General features: G+C 52.5%; 1 protein-coding gene across 1 annotated transcript; it reads right to left on the bottom strand.

Annotated features, from left to right (window-relative positions):
* Positions 1-4,512: 4,512 nt before the first annotated feature.
* SDHB (succinate dehydrogenase complex iron sulfur subunit B) lies at positions 4,513-19,718 on the bottom strand. Its single transcript, XM_081871559.1, has 8 exons — positions 19,556-19,718; positions 18,632-18,780; positions 17,340-17,425; positions 9,181-9,317; positions 8,826-8,942; positions 6,899-7,000; positions 5,356-5,478; positions 4,513-4,760 (listed from the first exon to the last, which is right to left on the bottom strand). The coding sequence occupies exons 1-8, from the start codon at positions 19,673-19,675 to the stop codon at positions 4,683-4,685; spliced, it is 912 nt and encodes a 303-aa protein (XP_081727685.1). The 5' UTR covers positions 19,676-19,718; the 3' UTR covers positions 4,513-4,682.
* Between the last annotated feature and the right edge of the window lie 1,400 nt (positions 19,719-21,118).

Below are 21,118 nucleotides of genomic sequence, written 5' to 3' on the forward strand. Positions count from 1 at the left end.
CGAAAAGTAGAAGTCATAATAATCCTAGCTTTATTTTGTTTCTTCTCGCTCTTGGAGCCTTTCTCCTCCCAGCTCCTCCCAGTACTTCCTCCAAAAAATTCTAGTCTCCTCCACCGATCTAAGGGTTCTTCTTCTCTCTATATATGTAAAGGTAAGTCCTTTGGGAAATTCCCACCTAAACAGAATTTTATTCTTCAGCACTGTCGTTAAGAATCTGGAATTATCTCTCCTCTTCAACAACCTGGTTGGGATCTCCTTCATAATCTCGATTACTTTGCCCTCTATATATAAGGGATCAGTTCTATTCTTTAATAGGATTTTTTCCCTGAGTAGCCTCGAGTTCAGAAATACTAAACAATCTCCCGGTCCCTTTTTGTTTCTTGACTTGTTCACCTTAATCCTAAATATTTTTTCAATGTCCAAAAGTAGTTCATCTTCCTCGACGCCTAACCAATCCGTCAGTTCTTTCAATAGTTTTGTTGAAATTTCTTCCTCCTGGTTCTCTTTAACTCCTCGGAAGCGCAACAACATCTCCTTTCGCTTCATCTCAAAGACAGCTATTGCATCCAGGGTCTCTACCTGAACCTTCCTCAGTTCCTCAGTTTCCTCATTGTTTTTCTCTTGGAGTTTCCTTGAATCTCTTTGATCCACCTGAATTTTTTTCATGTCTTCCTCTTGTTTTAATGACTTATTCTTTATCTCCTGCACCATCTTGTCTAGGTCTTTTTTCATTGTTGTCAGTTGGTTCACTTGATTAGATAGGTCCATTATTAATGTGGAATTTTTATCAATCTTAGTGCCCATACTCTCCACTTTTCCATCTAAGATTTTAATATTTCCATCTAGGGTGCTTATCTTATCTCCTAGGTTCTTCTCCATTCTTTCCATTGCCAATAATATCTCTTCAACGTCCATTTTGCTCTCATTCTCCACCATCAATGTTCTCCTTGCTTGGTTAGAGGCTGAGGCTAGGCCAATTGTGGTCTGAATCTTCTTCGATCCCATTGAGATGCCTACTTAGCAATACCTCTTTTAAAATAACAGTTTCATGTGGAGTCTGCGCTTCTTTTATTTCTGGGAGTTTCGCTTGCTTCACTTTTTATACTTCCATTTCTGCTTTAAATTTTTTTTAAAAAAAATTCTTTTTTAATTGCTCTTATATTGAGTAAGACCAGGAATCTTCTTTTGTTTGGGTTATTTGGGTTTTTTTGGTTGCACGTTCTTTCAAATTTAGCTAATGTATACAAACTGTTCATTTCTTTATTATATCAGTTTATTCTCGTTATTTCCAGTTTGCCCAGTAGGTGGAGCTACCACTATACTTGTCTTCTATTGATTTTACTCGCGTCTTTCACTTCTTTTGTCCCTCTAGTTTTTTCTACACTCGGTTTTCTCTCTTTTGTTTTCCCCTTTCATGTGTGCAAGCTGACTCCTTAGCTTCTCTTCCTGCTTGCCTTTGTTTCTGTTATGGCGGGACTCCTCCACGCTGACTCATTCGCCCTTCTCCTTCTCCTTACAGCCCCTTCATCCCACACAGCCAACCCAGAGTCCTTATTTCTTTTTAATTGAAGGCTCTGGTTAAAAGCTGCAACTTTATATAAGTAGAAGCTGCTGGTTTCCCCCCTTTCTCTGCTATTTAAGCAGTCTCTGTCTCAGCATTCTCAGCAGTCTCTGTCTTTGCTGTTTTAAAACTCTCTGCTGGGTTATATTCACTCTTATAAGGCACCTTTGTGAAGTTTAATAACAGTTACTGTTGGTGCTGTGGGGATCGGTCCCCTTTCACTCTTAAAAGCTCACTCTGTATTTTAGATATTCTTTATTTCTGCTGCCTCCGCCCCTGTGCTCTGCCGATAACCAGCAGTTTCCCAGTTTCCATTTCTTTATAAGGAGGGGGCGGGGGTCTCTTTATCTCCAGTTTTAAACTTAATGGAGAGTTCAGCGCTTCCTCGCTGGGTTTGGAGACGTTAACGCCAGAGAATGGCTCTGCTCCTTAAGGCTGAGGTTCTCCCCTTGCTAGTTCTTCGGCCAGACATTTTAAAATGGATTTTAAATGGTTTGGTTTTGGGGAAACCCCGTAAATGCGTGGTCATCAGCTCTGAACTCAGGATCCCCACCTGAGCTCGGGAAAACTCACGCCTCTGTTCTCCCTCGGTTTTCTCTGGCGTCTGGACTGCCTCGAGTTGCCAAGAGCGCAATCCTTCACCCGTCCTCCGAGTGCGCTGCTCCGGAAGTCCTCTGCCCACAACTTTATTGGTTACAGGTGATGAGCGGTATTGGCTTAGGCATTGGTCCTATCTGACTATCCGGTTTCGGCCTGCTTGCTCGAAGATCCGGAAGGGATAACACCAGCAGGGGGAGCCCTGCTGATGCACATCAACTAGGCATTCCCCTGGGGACACCACTCGGGCGCGTGCCTTGGGCCCTGGCCTCCAAGGTTTCGGACGGGGCCACACCCCCGGAATCCTTTACCGGACTACCCTTCAATATCCGGGGGAGGTGATGGCACTCCTCCCCCCATACCCATACCAGTGCCTAACCGCCACTCAAGCAAAGCTCGTCGCCAATACCCTCAGACCTGCAACCAATCCCTAATCCCCGCAGATATGTCAGCCAACCAAACATTGTTTCCCGCATTGGAAAGATGCACGCCATCCTCGCGGTAGAGGGTCACCTTGTTGAACTGGATGGTTGGGGTGGTCAATGGCCCGCCCCCCCAGGGCTGCCACTCTACGCGCCACTGAGCGTTCCAGGATCATTCTGGATTTGTTCATAGCAAAAGGGCATCGGCAGTCCCTCCAAGTGCACCTTTCCAACAGTGATGACCAAATTATGACTAAATTTGGGAAAGAAATCCTCAGATCATCAAAATCATCAAAAATGTTCCACATTAAGTCCACACCATTCCAGTAGGCCAAATCATTTTCACCCAACTGAATGACAAGGGCATCCGATGGGCCTTTCACGGCAGCTCTAGCTTTTACTGCTGGCAGAAATTCCGCCAAACACATTCCACGGCGAGTGATTCAGGAGATTTCAACATTTTTTGCCAGATCTAACCCGCACCCCTGGCCACGGCTGACAGCACCATTTCTGGCCCAGTGGACGATACTATTGCCTATGATCCAAACGCGCACAACCACGTCACCTAAAAGGAAAATCCTCCATGGATGAAGAAGTGCAAAGGCGACACCTGCCGGATTTTAGCAGTGAAGCAGGAGGCCCGGAAAAAAACATAGATAAACCCAAGCCTCCAGCCCTGCTAAGAAGATATACCAGGGCCACCCAGAAGAGAATTTTCTCCTTCCGCCTCCATATGCCCCTTCGTCCAGGATTGTGCCATCACCTCCAGTCCAGCCACCTGCTACAGTCCAATTATTACAAGCTCCATCTAGCATTCCGGATGTGCCCTCCTTGCCAGCCCCAGTGCTGGTACGAAATCAAGCCCAAATTGCCCATGTCCAAGCCCCCCCCCCCCAAGAAAAGGAGATTATAGGCACTTCAGTATTGGAAGCCCTGGGAGCTGTGGGAGGAGCTGAACCTGGAGAAGTGGCCGCAACTCCAACCCGGGGTGACAACAGCAACCCCGTAGGCTCTCCAGCCAGTGAGAGAAAGTCAGGCCTTTGGGCAGTTGTGGATGCAATAACTTATACTAAAAAGAAGTTAGTAATAAAGATGAAGGAAAGTGAAGCAAGAAGCCCCCCATGCTACCTCCATCTAAAGGAGGACATTACCTTCGTAACAAGAAGGGGGGGCCAAGCCCCGATGTTCTCTTTGAGAGCAATTTTGGGACCCCAAGAGCCCAGGCCCACAGATGATCAGGGCATAGACCGGTTCAAACCAGCTTGGACCCCCACAAACTGGCCTAGACATGCTCAAACCGGCCTAGACCAGTTCAAACCGATTTAGACCGGCCAAACTGGCTTAAACCAGCACAAACCGCCCTAGATCGGTTCAAACCAGCCTAGTCTGGTTCAAACGGGCTTCGGTTGGCACAAACCGGTCTTGACCGGTTCAAACGGCTTTGACCGGTTCAAACCAGCCTAGACCTGTTGCAACCAGTATGAGCTAGTTCCAACCAGTCTAGGCCAGTTTAAACTGGTCTGGGCAAGTTGGAACCCGTCTGGACCTTTTCCAACTGGTTTGGCGGGTTCCAATTGGCTTGGACTGGCAACATAGAGGAAGAACAGGAGCCCCAAAGGAAACAATGTGGAAGCTTTAGGGGCAAGGACGGATTTGGGGCTCCAAGTTGTGGGGGAAGAGGCTGCCATAATAAAACACTGCTTCTCATCGCAGAGCCTACAGAAGGTTGGAAGCAGCCCCACGTTGCTACCTTCAAGCTATGCTCACTCTCGCCCAACCTTCCTGTCTTCTTTGGGACCATTCTGTACAAACCCAACACACACCAAAAAAAACCCCTTTGGTCCCAGATAGTCTGCAAGCAGGAGACAGAGAGAGGGGGCCAGTCTAAGGATGCAAACAGGATGGGGAGGAAGATGAACTGAGAGACAGAGAGAGATTTGCTAATATCTTTTATTAGTCCTTGCAAGCTTTCATTGTACATGAATGCCCGTGGAGAAAACCCACACAAACCGGTCAGGGCCTGACACCGCAAATATAAGTTAGCTAACTTCCGGCAAGGGACGGGGTAAGTGGAGCTGTGAAGCAAAGGCCCTGAAGGGATGTCAGGCGCTGGCGGCCTTTTCCTTGTAGGTGGCCATCATCTTCTTGATCTCAGCAATCGCTTTTCCAGGGTTCAGCCCCTGAAACAAGAACAGGAAAGGTGGAGAAAGTCCTTCAACTGCTAGTGCAACCCCATTACCATGTCCGACACAAGAAGGCAACATCTGCTCATCCAAGAGGCAAATGGAAATGTGGCAGCAGGTAGGGGAGCTCCCTTCATCCCTTTGCACAATAACTGGCAGACGGGGAGAGAAAAGAGCCCTCAAGGTGCTGCTGGAATTTGATTCTCACCTGCGAAGTCCATGACCACCAACCCTGCTGACTGGCATGATGGGGTTGCGGGGAGGGCAGCAACAGCCCGAGTTCCCCATCCTGGCCACCACCTGCCCCTGACCCACATGGACTGAGTCACCCATTTCCAGAGGCTGCCCCCCCCCCCAAGAAAACACAGCAGAGCAGCCTGCAGAAACAAGCCCAGAACAAGCCACACAGAGTCTGTAGCTGCTGGACTCCCAGGGAGCCGGAAGCATCCCAATGTCCTTCTCAAAGTGTCCCAATAGCATTTCTGGCCAAGCCCCTGGGGGAAGGGCAAGAGAAACGACTGCCAGCTTCTTCCCTCCCCTCCATTCCCCCAATGTGGACTGTGCTGGCAGGGTTAGGGGGCAGAGCCCTCACCTTGGGGCAGGTCTTTGTGCAGTTCATGATGGTGTGGCAACGGTAGAGGGAAAAGGGGTCCTGCAGCTGAGCTAGGCGCTCCTCTGTGTAATCGTCCCGGGAGTCAATCATCCAACGATAAGCCTGGAAGACAGAAAAAGAGGGTGCTGGGTGCGAATCCTTGCACAGAAGAGGGGCTTACATGCCCAGGGGTCTCCCTAAAGCCACTGCCGACATAAGGAGGGGAGGGTTTGCGGGCTCATGCCCACCAACATCCACGTGGGGCCAGTGGCGTAGCGTGGGGGGTGCAGAGGGGGCCGGCCGCACCGGGCGCAACATCTGGGGGGGCGCGCTCGCTGCCTCCGGAGTCGCCGAAGAGCCTCGGGCGCAGGCTGTAGCAGAGCCCCATGGCAGCAGCCCAGGCAGCAGCAAGAAGAAGCTGGCAGCGGCGGCAGGTTAGGGGTTAGGGGCGCAAATTACTTGCCTTGCCCCGGGTTAGGGGGCGCAAATTACTTGCCTTGCCCCGGGTGCTGTAAACCCATGCTACGCCGCTGCGTGGGGCTGGCTGCAGCCCCGTGCAACCTGCGTCAGCCCCAGGGCCAGCCAATCGGCTGGCTGCAAGGGGGGGGGGGCTTGGGTCACTTAAGGTTGGCGCGGCCCGAGATCACCCCTTTCCTTCCTCACCCCAGCTGCGGTTTCCCACCCATCCATCCTCTAGGTTTTCCCTCGGACTTTGCTATGAACCTCGGTTGGTTGCCGCAAGGAGTCTGGTAGGAATTTTTCCACTTGGCTAATTGGCATTCATTTAAAGCCATTTGGTTTTGTCGCCTACCTCGTAGCAAATCGTCACAACGCCTTTGGTTTGGTGGTAGGGGTATTATTATGCAGATGAGTCGGGGGGAGGAGTGCCATCACCTCCCCCAAATATTTAAGGGTAATTCGATAAAGGATTCCAGGGGCGTTGCCTTGTCCGAAACCTATGGAGGCTAGGGCCTAAAGCGCGCCCCTGAGTGGTGACCCCTCGGGGAGTGCCTAGGGATGTGCATCTCAGGGGCTCCCCCTGCTGGTGTTAACCCTTTCCGGTTCTCATGCAGGATAGTCTGATAGGACCAATGCCTAAAGCCAATACCGCTCTTACCTGTAGCCAATAAAGTTGTGGCCAATTTCGCCCATTAACCTAAAATTTTGGTGCCCTGTCTCTTTATTTATCCTAACTGGTGGGAGGCAGGAGTCGTCACGCAATGCCTGACACTCCTTCCCCCTGCCTCTGCCTTTCACCATGACACCTTTTGCCCATTCAGCTGACTCCCTCTTCTCTTTCCAGGGTCTTCTGCAGCCACCTGCTAGCCCACCAGAAACGCATCCCGGCTCCTGTCCATCACAGCCTCTCTCTCCTTCAACCAGAGAACCACTGAGCATCTCCCCATACCTGGTCCTCCCTTCCCCTCATACCCCACTGATGATTGGCAGGAGTCTCCCTGCCCCACTGGCAAGATGGATTGAGTTCTGGGCTTCCCCACCCGGCTATTCCCTGGCAGCCAGTGGGCACTTCTGGTTTTTTTACCTGCATGAGCACAGCGGGGCCCAGGTACTTGTCTCCGTTCCACCAGTAGCTGGGGCAGCTGGTGCTGCAGCAGGCACAGAGGATGCATTCGTATAGCCCGTCCTGGCAGGGAGCAAAAGAGGAGCCAGAGTCAAAGGACTATTTAGCATCTGCCATGAGGGAAAATGAAGCGCAGCCCCACCAGAGGAACACCTTGTGTGGGTCCCAATCCACCCAGACAACCTCCGATGAAGTGAACAAAAGCAAGGGAAAGGGACTTGGTGGGCTGCCACAATGCCAGTTTGTTCCCTAGCAAGTGTTTTCCAGGGGTGCGCTGCCTTGAAACACGGAAAGCTCCATCCCAAACCGCGGTGGCAAGGAGCAGCCACTGACAGGGCCACTGTAATGTCACTTAGAGGTCTTCTGAAACCACCCAAGACGGGGCACCACTGTCACCACATCAAATAGCAAGTTTGTGAGTCAAAAATTGCGCATAGTGTGTGTGTGTGTGTTTGTCACAGCTTGTGTGCAGCAACTGCAGCTCCTGTTTCACTACATGTCCCTCCAGGAAAGGGAGAAGATGAATGGGATAGAGATCCCCTGCCTGGCTCCAGGCTCTGCCATAATGGAACTGCCCTCCTCCCACCTGGCTCCAGGCTGATGGACCTTTGAAGATGAGCCACCCTCGGTTTGCCCCAAAGGCTCTGTAAGACTCTTCAAGGGGAGGGAGGCCAGTGATCTGCTGAAGGAGGCCACTTGGGGGCATGAAGCTGGAGAGGGGCTTCCACCTCTCCACTAAGAACTGCACTGGTCTTTTAGCCAGGCTCGATGTGCAGACCCCTGCCCAATTGCCCCAGGCAACTCAGCTTTGCCTCCGAGTGACCAGGCAGGACTCCTTGAGAAAAGGAGGCCATTTTCATCTCCTAGACTATCTCAGCCTCGAAGCCCAGAGCAGCAGCAGGAGCAGCTGCCACTCAGCAAAATGAAGGATGCACAACTTCCTGGGCAGAAAAAGAGGCTGAGGTGAGGTGGGGCAGATTCATGGCTTGAAAGGGGGATTTAGACAAATTCACTGAGGAGGACAAGGCTTTTGATGGCTACGGTTGTGCAGTACTTCCATTGCCAGAGGTAAGAAGCCTTTGTGTGCCAATTGCTGGGGGACCAAAGGGCCAGAGAGTGGTGTGTGCTCCTGTCCTGCTCGAAGATGCCCCACAGGAAGAGAGGATATTGGGCAAGATGGACCTGATCCTGCTTCAGGGCTCTTCTTAGGTGCCCATAAAAACTAGTGGCAGGGGCTTGGTGCACAATGGGTTCAGTTCCTGGAGGCACTTCTTAAGCAGAGCTCTTGGGCAGCATCAGGGACAAGAGAGGGCTTCCTCTGACAGTGGAGGAACAGAACCCTGAAGTGGAGTAAGCCAGGCAGGCCTCTCAGTGATGGGGGTCTCAGGACAGGAAGGAGGGGTGAACCGGGGAGGTGAGATTGCAGCTGCCAATACTAGAGGCTGCCTCCCCGTGGGAAGAAGTTAAAGGTAAAGGTAAAGGGACCCCTGACCATTAGCTCCAGTCGTGACCGACTCTGGGGTTGCAGCACTCATCTCGCTTTACTGGCCGAGGGAGCCAGTGTACAGCTTCCGGGTCATGTGGCCAGCAGGACTAAGCCGCTTCTGGCGAACCAGAGCAGCGCACGGAAACGCTGTTTACCTTCCCACCGGAGCGGTACCTATTTATCTACTTGCACTTTGACATGCTTTCGAGCTGCTAGGTTGGCAGGAGCAGGGACCGAGCAACGGGAGCTCACCCCGTCATGGGGGTTCGAACCGCCGACTTTCTGATCGGCAAGTCTTAGGCTCTGTGGTTTAACCCACAGCGCCATCCGCGTCCCTGGGAAGAAGTTAAGACAGGCCAAAACACCAATGAAGCAGAATGAAAAGAAAAGAGGAGTAATGACCAGCTTCTCCCGATCTTCTATGGACTGGAGGTATTGCTCTTTGCCTTGCTTGGACTCGTCCTTCTTTTTCAAATACGGCTGGATGGCTTTGTACTGGGCATAGAAGTTGCTCAAGTCCTGGAATGGGAAAAAGCATTTATTGAGTGCAACAGACTCAAGAAGGGGCAAAAGCTGGGCCCAGTTGGACAGCCCCCTACATCTCAGAGCCCCTCACCCCCATACAAGGGCAGGGGGCCATCTCAGAGACAAAAACCTGGCACCCCAATACATTCTGCTATATTTTCTTAGTTCTCCAGCTTCCAGAGAAATAACATTATCTTCTGCCAACCGGGCTACAAAGAAGGTGTGAACTTACTGGTACAAGATCCTTCACCACATACATGTGTGGGAGAGGGTATATTTTGGCGACCTTGCCAAGGTCGGTGTCAATCCTCGTGGTACAAGCCAAACTGTTGCCTCCACCAATGTTCATTGCGCAAGAGCCACAGATGCCTAGGACAAGGAGAGGACAAGTCACAACAGGGCTGGCGGCTCACTGCCGCCTGCCATAAGAATACAGAAAACTGCCTCACATCAAGTCAGGCCATGGGTTCATTGTCAGCACAACAGCAGGGGTCTCTCTCAGACTGACTGAGAGTTGCTGTGGACTGAACTTGGGACCTTATGCATGCAAAGCTGATGTTCTGCCACTGAACTAAGACGCTTCCCTGGTCCTACTCAAAATCTCCACCTTCCTACATCTAAGATCCTCACATCAAAGCTGTTTTGATTTTTCAAAAGGAAGCATTGCTTCCCTTTCCACAAAGCCCCTTAAAAAGCAGTTAATCTTGTGGCAATTTGAAGAGACAGTGCAAACTCTTTCAGCATTTGTTTGCTTCTTGTTTTACAACAGGCCTAAGGAGAGAGAGTATGTTATTAAACAGACCTATTTATAGCCATGTTACGTATGCCAATTACAGATCTAATTATAAACAACAGAGAACGCTTGTCCCAAAGAGCTTTGGGGTTATATCCAAAGCTTTTTTTCCCGGGCAGTCATGGGTCTGCCCCAGAATATGTTCCTCAACCTGATGCCTTCCATAAGTTTTATACAAGAGATTCCTAATTGGTGGTCCACGCACCCCAGGGGGTCCGCATAACCCACTCATGGGGTCCATGGCAGCATTCACATACAATAATTACCATAGAGATATCAACATTTTCAAAAGCCAAGGGCTTTTGAATTGAAAACTACTGTTTTTGACCACAGCTACCTTCATCAGCCTCAGTCATGGCCATGGGGTCAGAGGATGCTGAAGCTGATAGGAGTTAGTCCTACTCAGAGTAGCCCCATGAAAATTAATGCTCATTATCAGCTTAGGTCCATTAATTGCAATAGGTCTATGCTGAGTAAAACGTAGCTGGATTCAACCATTAATCTTTTGGTGAGCCAGTGTGGTGTAGTGGTTAAGAGCGGTAGTCTTGCAATCTGGGGAACCGGGTTCGCGTCTCCGCTCCTTCACATGCAGCTGCTGGGTGACTTTGGGCCAGTCACACTTCTCTGAAGTCTCTCAGCCCCACTCACCTCACAGAGTGTTTGTTGTGGGGGAGGAAGGGAAAGGAGAATGTTAGCCGCTTTGAGACTCCTTAGCGTAGTTGTCAGGGTTTCTGGGAGAAGTGAGGAGATGGCAGAGGAGACGGAAAGTGAGTGGGAGGAGGGAGAGAGAGACGAGGAAGAAGATGACGGAATTCGAAGGGAATCTATGAGCCTAAGCAGTGAGTCAGAGGATTCCCAAAAGGGAGCTAGCATGATCAGGCGAAAAGCAGGAGAAGAGAGAAGCTGTGAAAAGTCAGGAAAGGAGGGGAGAAAGCCCAGTGAAGCACAGACGCTGTCAGAGGGGTCTCAGCCGGAACGGAGTAAAGGGGGTGGAGTTGTCAGCCTCTCGGAGGGAGGAGGAACAGGAGAAAACAGAGAGAGGGGGTTGGAGCAAGGTGTTCAGCCGGAAAGGGTAGAGAGTGGAACAGGGGGCAGTATAGAGGACGAAGGAAAGGTCAAAAGCAACGTACGCGCGCCAAGTTCAAACATAGAGGCGCGCGGAAGTGGGGAAAGCTCAGAGGAGGAGCCCGGCCCCAAAGCCAGAAGGAGGGGGCAGGAGGCGGCAGAGGATTCAGCCTCAGGCGAATCCCGGAAAGAGAGAACCCAGGGGGGCAGAAAGACCCTGCGGAAAAGAAAGGAGAGGAAGAGGTGGTCTAGAGCCAGGCTATTAAGTTGGTGTGGAGGAGGGGAGGAGTCAGAGGGGGACTTCGGCGGTCTAACGTGACAGACGTACAGCCACAATGCTGAACTGTGAAAGAAGCAATTATCTTCAATAAACTTTTCCTGTAAGTAAACTATAACGGAGTAGGGTCTCTCGTGAGCTGGGACCCACCTGGGTGGCTGTGACAGAAAGTCCCCCTCTCTCTGAAAGCAAAAATTTTTTTTGCGAAGCTCACGAACGGGGCAGCCATGAGTGCTGAGGAACAGCTGGCTGCACTCCGGGATCAGATTACCACTCTCACAACGGCAGTCATTGCTTCGCAGAAGAAGAATGCTGACTTGGAGAAAGCGTGCCAGGATTTGCAAGCAAGGTGGGAAAATGCGGACAAGGCGGGGACCCCGGGCTCCAGAGCGGAGGGCATTGCGCTTGGAAGGAGGGGGGGTGCCCTAGTTTCGCATTTTAATGGCAACTTGCAAGACTATCCCAACTTCAGGGCAGATGTCGTGTATGCACTGCATTTACTCCGTCATGATTTTAGAGATGAGGAGGAGAGAGTGGGATTTATTGTTTCGCACCTGCATGGGGAGGCCAGGGCTTGGCTACGCAATCTGTGGCGCGAAGATGGACCAGCCCGTCGCGATGCAGATGCGTTTATCAAGGCAATGGATGCTTGTTTTCAATCCTCTGTGGATAAGGACATTGCGCGCCGGCAGATGCACGGGCTGAGGCAGGGGAGAGCCACTGTACGCCAATATCATTCTAAATTTTTTGCATTGCTCACCGCCTTAGATTGGCCGAAGGACAGTCTACCGGTCAGGGATCTTTTTTGGGAGGGATTGAGCCCCTCCGTCAAGGATGAGATCGCAAGGGGGGACAGACCCCAGACCCTGGAAGACGTGGTGCAACGGGCTTTGGCTATAGGAATTCGACATGAGGGACGTCCGTGGCACGAGGAGGGGGGGCCCCAAGCGCGCGCGCAAGCAAAAGCTCTCCCTTTTGTGCACAGGGATTTCAGCCGTGCGCACCCCTCACCAATGGGGAAGGAAGGCGAAGAGCCAATGGAGATTGGTGGTGCTAGGGCTCAAAAGCCATCCCAGAGCCCCATCCCTGCTGCAGCCAAAGCGAAGCCTCCTAGAGGGACCAGGAAGTGTTACATCTGCGACAGTGCACACCATATGGCGAAAGAGTGCCCCCAGAGGCTCCAGAAGCACACTGCAGCACTAGCAACTGTGACAGCAGAGGTGCAATCAGAGGAGCAGCTTCAGGGAAACTGCAGTGCCTGGCTGGAAGCAGAGCTACTGGGGCTCAGCCAGGCGGATCTGTAGAGAAGTCCCCAGCATCCTTGCAGCGCATGGACCCTTTACCTCCCAAACCAGCAGTTTTACTCACAGCAACACTCCAGCTGCCTGATGGGCGACTTCTCGAGGTTCCAACAACCATCGATTCGGGAAGCAACGCCGATTTCGTGGGATTAGAGTTCGTCAAGCAGCATAACATAGCGCTCCTGCCTGCAACGACGCCTCTGAACGTGGTCACGGTAGACGGCAGGAAGTTGCTGGGGGGGCAAGTGGTGCAGCAAACCCCTCCCATGATGATGCAAATTGGAGACCATCGAGAGCTTATTAGTTTCAATGTCACCCACTTATCGGACACGCCCATCGTGTTGGGCATGAGTTGGCTGGACAGGCACAGTCCCGCGGTTGCTTGGTACCAGAGGCAGATCACCTTTTGTTCATCGTATTGCGCCCAGAATTGCATCCAAACCGATCAAGGAGGAGAAGCCGAACAGCAGCTGCATCTGAGTATGGTGCAAGCGGTTCCTCACAAGTACGCGGAGTTCTTGGAGGTTTTCTGCGAAAAGGAAGCTGACAAATTGCCGCCTCACAGACCTTACGACTGCGCGATTGACTTAGTGCCAGGCGCGCAGTTGCCAACTGCCAAGCTGTACTCCATGTCGGAAGACGAGCTGCAAGAGCTTCGGGAGTTCATAGAACACAACCTCAAGCGCGGATTCATCCAGGAATCTAAAGCAGCGGGAGGCAGTCCTGTTTTCTTTGTGAAAAAGAAAGACACGCCCCAGAAGAGGCTCATTGTGGACTACCGGTTCATAAACAGACTAACTAAGCCCAAGGCCTTCCCCATGCCCAAAATTGACGACCTTTTGGCTACAGTCAGGAGGGGGAAGATTTTTACCAAGCTGGATTTACGTGGAGCTTACAACCTCATCCGCATCAGGAAGGGCGACGAGTGGAAGACGGCCATGTTCACTCCTTTGGGCACGTACGAATACAGAGTTATGCCCTTCGGTCTACAAAATGGCAGCCATGTTTTCCAAGCATTCATGCATCACGTCCTGGCAGGTCTCCTCTACAAGAAGTGTGTCTGTTTTCTCGACGATATCCTGATTTTCTCGGAATCGCCAGAGGATCACGATAAGGACGTGAAGGAAGTTCTGCAGAGGCTGAAGGAACACAGGCTGTACGCCAAGTTGGAGAAGTGCCAGTTTGATGTGAGAGAGGTAGGTTTCCTTGGCTACAAGCTGTCCGACGAGGGACTGGCCATGGACAAGACTAAAGTCCAAGCGCTGTTGGACTGGAAGAGCCCTCGAAATCGGAAGGAGGTCCAGAGGTTCATCGGCTTTGCCAATTTTTATCGCAAGTTTATTAAAGGTTTTGCAAACGCGACGGCGGCAATCACTGACACCCTCAGTTCCAAGAAGAAGAAGTTCGTCTGGACCGAACAAGCAGAGCGATCCTTTCGGAAGCTTAAAAGCCTTTTCGCCTCCGAGGAGCAGCTGCTGCACGTGAATCCTGGCAGGCCCATGCGGGTAGAGACAGATGCATCAGACAGAGCAGTTGGGGCCGTCCTCTTGCAAGAGGATTCGCAAGGCAACTGGAGACCGGGTGCATTCTACTCCCGGAAGCTCAGCAAGACGGAGCGCAACTACACCATATGGGACAGGGAGTTGTTGGCCATTCATGCAGCTTTCAAAGCGTGGCGACACTTCTTGATAGGAGCCAAGCACACGGTGCAGGTCCGCACGGATCACAAGAACTTGGAGTATTGGCGGACGGCTAAATTGCAAACCCAACGACACATGCGCTGGGCGGAATTCTTTGCGGATTTCGATTTCAAAATAGAATACATCCCTGGAGACTCCAATGTTATAGCAGACGCGCTGTCCCGAAAGCCTCAATACCTGGAGGAAGTAGCTCCAATCGCAGCAAAGTACATTTTCGCACCGCAGGCGTGGACGTGCGCTACCATCGCAGTCGACCTGGACGCGGTGCGACGCGCGCTGCAAGAGGATCAGTTTGCACAATCCAAGATGGAGGAGCTCCGCAGAGGGTCGCCTGACAACAATGAGTTTCAGTTGCAGGATGGACTTTTGACTCGCAAGGGCGCCCTTTACGTGCCCACCGACGAGCTTCGCGCCACGGTTTTGCAACAATTGCACGATGCCCCGAGTGCGGGCCATTTCGGCAAAGAGAAGACGATGGAGTTGGTGGCAAGGGACTTTTGGTGGCCCCAGATGAGAGGAGAGGTGGCGGACTACGTAGCCAGGTGCGATATCTGCCAGAGGTCCAAACCAGTGCATCAGAAGCAGGCGGGATTGTTAGAACCGCTGGAGACACCGCAGCAACCGTGGGAGAGGGTAGCGTTGGACTTTGTTACAGACCTGCCCAGCTCCAGAGGTAAGACGGCGGTGTTAGTGGTTGTGGACTTGTTCACCAAGATGGCGCACTTCATTCCTTGTGCCAAGGTGGCGACGGCAGAACAGACCGCAAAGCTCTTCATCGATCACGTCTTCAGAGTGCATGGACTACCGCAGTCCGTCTTGTCCGACAGGGGGCGCCAATTTGTTTCCACTTTCTGGCGGAAGCTTCTGGGCATCTTGCACGTCAAGATCAACCTGACGTCGGCGAGGCATCCACAGACCAACGGTCAAGCGGAGAGGGTCAACGCGATCATGCAGCAGTACCTACGGTGTTACGCCAACCAGCGACCCGCGGCGTGGGTGGACTACCTGCCGATGGCTGAGTTCGCCTACAACAACACGAAGCACGCATCCACCGGGGTGACGCCTTTCTTCGCGAACTATGGACGTCATCCCAGAACCTTCCCGAGCTTTACAGCACCTGAAGGGGGGGGACCTCAAAATGCCGACCAGTTTGCAGCAGAGTTGCAAGAGGTGCACGAGGAGCTGCGGAGACATTTGGAGCTGGCAAAGCAGGCGTATAAGGTGCAAGCCGATAAACACAGAAGGGCGGGGGAAGACATTCAGGTTGGGGACTGGGTATGGTTAGCAGCCCACGCGATGCCGGCCAGGTCGTTGGCCAAAAAGAAGTTAGAACACAGGCAGCTAGGACCATATCAAGTTGAGGCTAAGATCAATCCGGTGGCTTTTCGCCTAGCCCTTCCGGAGGGCTCCAGGGTGCACCCGGTCTTTCATAGGTCGGTGCTCACTCCCTACAAAGCCCCACACAGGTTTCAAGAGTCAGGAGCACCTCCAGAGCCACGTAGAAGGGCGCCTGAGGGAGGGGAGTCGCCAAGACCAGAACCTCTTAATGAGGTCACAGAGATACTGGATTCACGATGGGGGGAGGAGGGAGTTGAATATTTTCTCGCCAGGGAAGGCACTCCAGTCTCTGCAAATAGCTGGGTGCCGGGTTACGCTTTGGACGAACCCCTGTTGAAGGAGGAGTTTCATGCAATTTTTCCGCACAAACCCATGCCCGAGGAGTATTTTGATGATTGGCTTTTCACGCCCACCTTGTCGGGCAGCACGTTCGGGGGTTTCTCCTCGCCCGAGGGCTCTACGCCCAAAACAAGCCCGACCAGGGATCCCCGCCTGGGGGGGGGAGAGACAAACCCTTATTGGTGGGTGGATCAGCCGAGGGAGGTATGGAGTCAGAGGTGGATGATAGGTCCTTGGCAGGCAGCGCCAGGAGAAGCAGTGAGGGAGGAAGAGACTGTGATGCCTTCAGGGGGGGAACCCGAGTTCGAACACACGTATACGGAGCTGCCAGAGGAGAAGATTGACGTGGACACCCGGTATCCTGAACCGACCCAGGAAGAACCACATTTCCCTCAACCTGCACCCAGCGACCGGGAGGGGGGAAGGGGGGGCTTCGAGGGGGGGATGGATGTCAGGGTTTCTGGGAGAAGTGAGGAGATGGCAGAGGAGACGGAAAGCGAGTGGGAGGAGGGAGAGAGAGACGAGGAAGAAGATGACGGAATTCGAAGGGAATCTATGAGCCTAAGCAGTGAGTCAGAGGATTCCCAAAAGGGAGCTAGCATGATCAGGCGAAAAGCAGGAGAAGAGAGAAGCTGTGAAAAGTCAGGAAAGGAGGGGAGAAAGCCCAGTGAAGCACAGACGCTGTCAGAGGGGTCTCAGCCGGAACGGAGTAAAGGGGGTGGAGTTGTCAGCCTCTCGGAGGGAGGAGGAACAGGAGAAAACAGAGAGAGGGGGTTGGAGCAAGGTGTTCAGCCGGAAAGGGTAGAGAGTGGAACAGGGGGCAGTATAGAGGACGAAGGAAAGGTCAAAAGCAACGTACGCGCGCCAAGTTCAAACATAGAGGCGCGCGGAAGTGGGGAAAGCTCAGAGGAGGAGCCCGGCCCCAAAGCCAGAAGGAGGGGGCAGGAGGCGGCAGAGGATTCAGCCTCAGGCGAATCCCGGAAAGAGAGAACCCAGGGGGGCAGAAAGACCCTGCGGAAAAGAAAGGAGAGGAAGAGGTGGTCTAGAGCCAGGCTATTAAGTTGGTGTGGAGGAGGGGAGGAGTCAGAGGGGGACTTCGGCGGTCTAACGTGACAGACGTACAGCCACAATGCTGAACTGTGAAAGAAGCAATTATCTTCAATAAACTTTTCCTGTAAGTAAACTATAACGGAGTAGGGTCTCTCGTGAGCTGGGACCCACCTGGGTGGCTGTGACAGTAGTGATAAAGCAGGATATCAAATCCAAACTCTTCTTCTTCTTCTTTTTAAGCAATTCTGATTCCTAAGTCTGGTTAGACGGGCTTTAACCATCTCAACCTCAAAACCTGCAAAAGCTGCCATGTGTTGATTTCAGAATTTGGCCTCTTCACAAGGTTTTAGCAGGTGATGGAGAGAGGTGGCTCTCTCCCATTTAGGCCAACCTAAATCAAGTTGCTCAAATGCTCTGACAGTAGAGAGGCTGTGATGTAAACAGGTTGGAGGTGGGCCTTGCTTTGACCATCGTTCACCTGAGCCCACCTGGGCTTCTCAGAAGACAGCAAACAAGGCACAAGTTTACCTTCTCTGCAAGACCTGCGGAAGGTCAGGGTGGAGTCCATTTCATTCTTAATCTTGATCAGGGCATCAAGAACCATCGGTCCACATCTAGAAAGAGAAATACCAAGTTCTCTGCTCATCTCTAAGTCCACTGCTCTCCTTCCTTATATGGGCCCCCCAACTACACACTCTCCACAGTGTGTTCTTAAAGCAAAGGAAATGGGTTAAAACAGAAGAAAGATGTCACTGCATTACCACAGCAAGGTCACAACCTGTCCAAGCCACCAAATATGATGCCAGGTCACTTGCTAGCAGCAGTAATTCACATGTTTTTGAAAAGCAGGAAGTGGCTGCTCTGAAGCGAAGTCCATCTGGAGGCAAGCTACATTTCTGTTTGCTAAGTTGGCCTGACTTAATGTGTGGCCCTGCTGAAGGTGCCTGCTACAATTTTCCCATGCTCTGATGAATGCCTCCATCTTGGGTTACCAAACTGAAGGCACGTTCATCTTTGTGCCTCAACACCTGATACCAACGCCCTTTGCTTGCTGCCACTGATTGCACTGTTATAATTGCTATACAGCCCTCCCCTCCCTCAATGGATCGCCTTGTTGGTCAAAGAAATAAACGAAAATGGAGGAAAGACCAGGCAGTAGAAAGCAAGGCTGCCTTTTCTTTATTGGCCGTTCCGTTTGCAAACAGAGTCCCTCCCTGCTACTCCGCCTTGTGAGAGAGGTGAGAAGCCCCAACCTCAGAAAGTATTTACCCCCCTTTTACAGAAAGACCACCCCAAAACATCACAGATACATGACAAGTCTGTCAATCAAGATGGCTGACAATACCTGATAATTGCCCTTCCTGGCCTGGCCTGAAATGGTGGATACCTTGACACCAGAATCTATTGTAAAGGGCCTTTTTCTTTTATACATAGATATTGGCTCTTTTGACAAGTCCACTTCCTCAGGAAGAATTTCCTGCTATGTGACTGGAGAGGGTCTCTGGGGTTGACCACAAGCTAAACTTGGCCTTGGACTTGTTCTGTGTTTTCGTTTCATTCTCATGATTTAGAGATGGATGCCATTTTATTTGAAGGCAAAAGGAGATATTTGGGATTATGCATTTATGAATGTATACTCCTGGCTGTGTGTATTGTATAACATGTTATAATTGTGTAACATGTTATAATTGTTACATAACATATAAATTGTTGTGTAACATGTTATAATTGTATAACATGATGCACAGGAGCACCCAAGGGTAGGCAACATCCCTTAGCGGAGGGGTCTTGTCCAGTCCCTTCTTCAAAGCGCTACTCACTTGTTCAGATCAACTTCATATGTCTGCATACGAGGTTTCTCCCCGGGGTTGTCTGGGTTCCACCGATATATTGCAAACTTCTTAACGCGGGTGGCTGTCTGTGTGTCAGGCGCGGCGGCGGCAGCAGCTGCGTGTGCCCTGCGGCAAACCTGTACACCAAGGAAGAAGGAAAGGAGACCCGAGCCCTGAGCAAGAGGCATGCACAGCCGGGCAAACAAGTGTGCGCTTGGGGCCAGCCAGAGTGTACTACCATCAACATTATGTCTCTTTTGCACTACAGGTGGGGGGGGCTTGGACTGAGGGTGCCTCACTTGAAGGAATGCAGACACACTTGGTAGGGGCCCCTTACCCTCCTCCGTTGCCTGGCAGACTACGGCTGCTGCTCTCTCCTTCCCGTTGCTGCAGCTGCCCATAGCATTTGGTGGTGGGTGCTTCCCCCCATTTGACCCAACTCCTAGGGGCCAAGGGCCCTTCACTCCCTCCCCCTCAATGCCATTCAGTGCCCCCTCCAAATTTTATTCCATTTGGCAGCCCAGGCATCATCAGCCTCTGCCCCTCCAGCCCCTCGCCGCTGCAAGCAGAGTCCCCATCCGCCCCTCCGGCTACAGCGGTCAGGAATGAAGATGGGGAGCGGGGCGGCCGCATAGCTGCCAACTTTTCCCTTTTCTCGCGAGAAATCCTATTCGGAATAAGGGAATTTCCCTTAAAAGAAGGAAAACGTTGACAGCTATGGGCGGCCGGGAGGACGCTGCTTCTGTTGCTCCCTCGGCAAAAGCCTCCAGGGTCGGGCCCAGCCGCCCAGGGACGGCGGAGGACAGGACTGGCCGGCACCTTCCTCCTCTTCCTCACTGAGGACTAGCCGCCTCCCCAGGCCAACCGCCGCTGCGAAGCCCCTCCCCTCCCGGACACTCCGGTCTCGCTCACCTGCAGCAACCGCAGCGCCCCCGCCGGGCCTCGCCGAAAGGACGAGGACGAGCCCGCCGCCCGCTCAGCCGCCGCCGCCGCCGCCGCCGCCACCGCCACGGTCACAGAGGCCGCTGCCATCTTGCGCCCTCTGAGCGGATCACCCTGACAGCTGCTTCCGGAAGGGGAGGGACCGTAAGGCCCGCTTCCGGTCTGCGGCCATCTTGAGAGAGGCGACGGGGAAGGCGCCTGGTTGGGAGGGGCCGTGGGTACGCAAGCACGTAGGTGCGCGCGGGAGGAGGCGGTCCCGCGGCATTCGGAGCGCCTGACGCGAGAGTAGGGCTTTAGACGTCGCCGTAGTGGCCGCCATGTTGAGGGTGGCGGGAGGAGGAGTTCGTAGACACAAGAAAGCGCAAGAGCTGACTTACTCCTGACTGCGGCCATGGACGAGACCTCCCCTTCCTCCCGGGTTAAGGGGCTCCCTGCCCCTGCTCAAAGGTTGCCTTCGGTGGGTGGGTGTGTCGGAGGGTCCCAGGGAGGGTCGCGGAGCTCCGAGGGTCGGGTGTCGCGATGGTCGCCTGGTGGGTGCGCCACGTGCTACGTTCACGTGTAAATGGGTGGACACGCGTTCAGCGCGGAGAAGGCTGCTGCAATTCTCCCGACCCGCCTTCCCGAGTCCTTCCAGCAACGGGTAGCCTCCCGGCAGTGGAGGCAGAGCAGAGCCATCGCGGCTTGTAGCTGTTGGATGTCCTCTTCCCCAGAAATTTGTCTAATCCTCTTATAGAATCGCAGAGTGGTCATCTGGTCCAAAACCCTGCAGTTAGGGTTGCGAGCTTTGTTCTGGCAAAACACAGAGGTACCTCGGGTTAAGAACTTAATTCGTTCTGCAGGTCTGTTCTTAACCTGAAACTGTTCTTAACCTGAAGCACCACTTTACCTAATGGGGCCTCCCACTGCTGCCGCGCCGCCAGAGCACGATTTCTGTTCTCATCCTGAAGCAAAGTTCTTAACCCGAGGTACAGTGGTACCTCAGGATGCGACCGGGATCCGTTCCAGAGCCCTGTTCGCATCCCAAACAGAACGCCAGATAATTTTGACCCTCTGTGCATGTGCGAGCGGCAAAACCCGGAAGTAACGTGCTCTGTTACTTCCGGGTCCGAAAGCACTCAACCTGAAGCGTATTTATCCCGAGGTATGACTGTACTATTTCTGGGTGAGCGTAGGCTGTAACCTGAAGCGTCTGTAACCCAAGGTTCCACCATATAGGACAGGATAGCGGCGTGCTTTTCTTTTTCCACCTGGTGCTGAAATGTCTTCACAGCAATCCATTGCAGTCTATTGCAGCCTAACCGGATGGCCCCACTGACATTTATCACACACACATACAGTGGTGCCCCGCAAGACGAAAAACTCGCTAGACGAAAGAGTTTTCCGTCTTTTGAGTCATTCCGCAAGACAAATTTCCCTATGGGCTTGCTTCGCAAGACGAAACGGTCTTGCGAGTTTTTTTCCTTTTTCTCAAAGCCGCTAAGCCGTTAATAGCCGCTAAGCCGCTAATAGCCGTGCTTTGCAAGACGAAAAAAC

The sequence above is a fragment of the Podarcis erhardii genome (assembly GCF_964252035.2).
Source record: "Podarcis erhardii genome assembly, chromosome: 7".
NCBI lineage: Eukaryota > Metazoa > Chordata > Lepidosauria > Squamata > Lacertidae > Podarcis > Podarcis erhardii.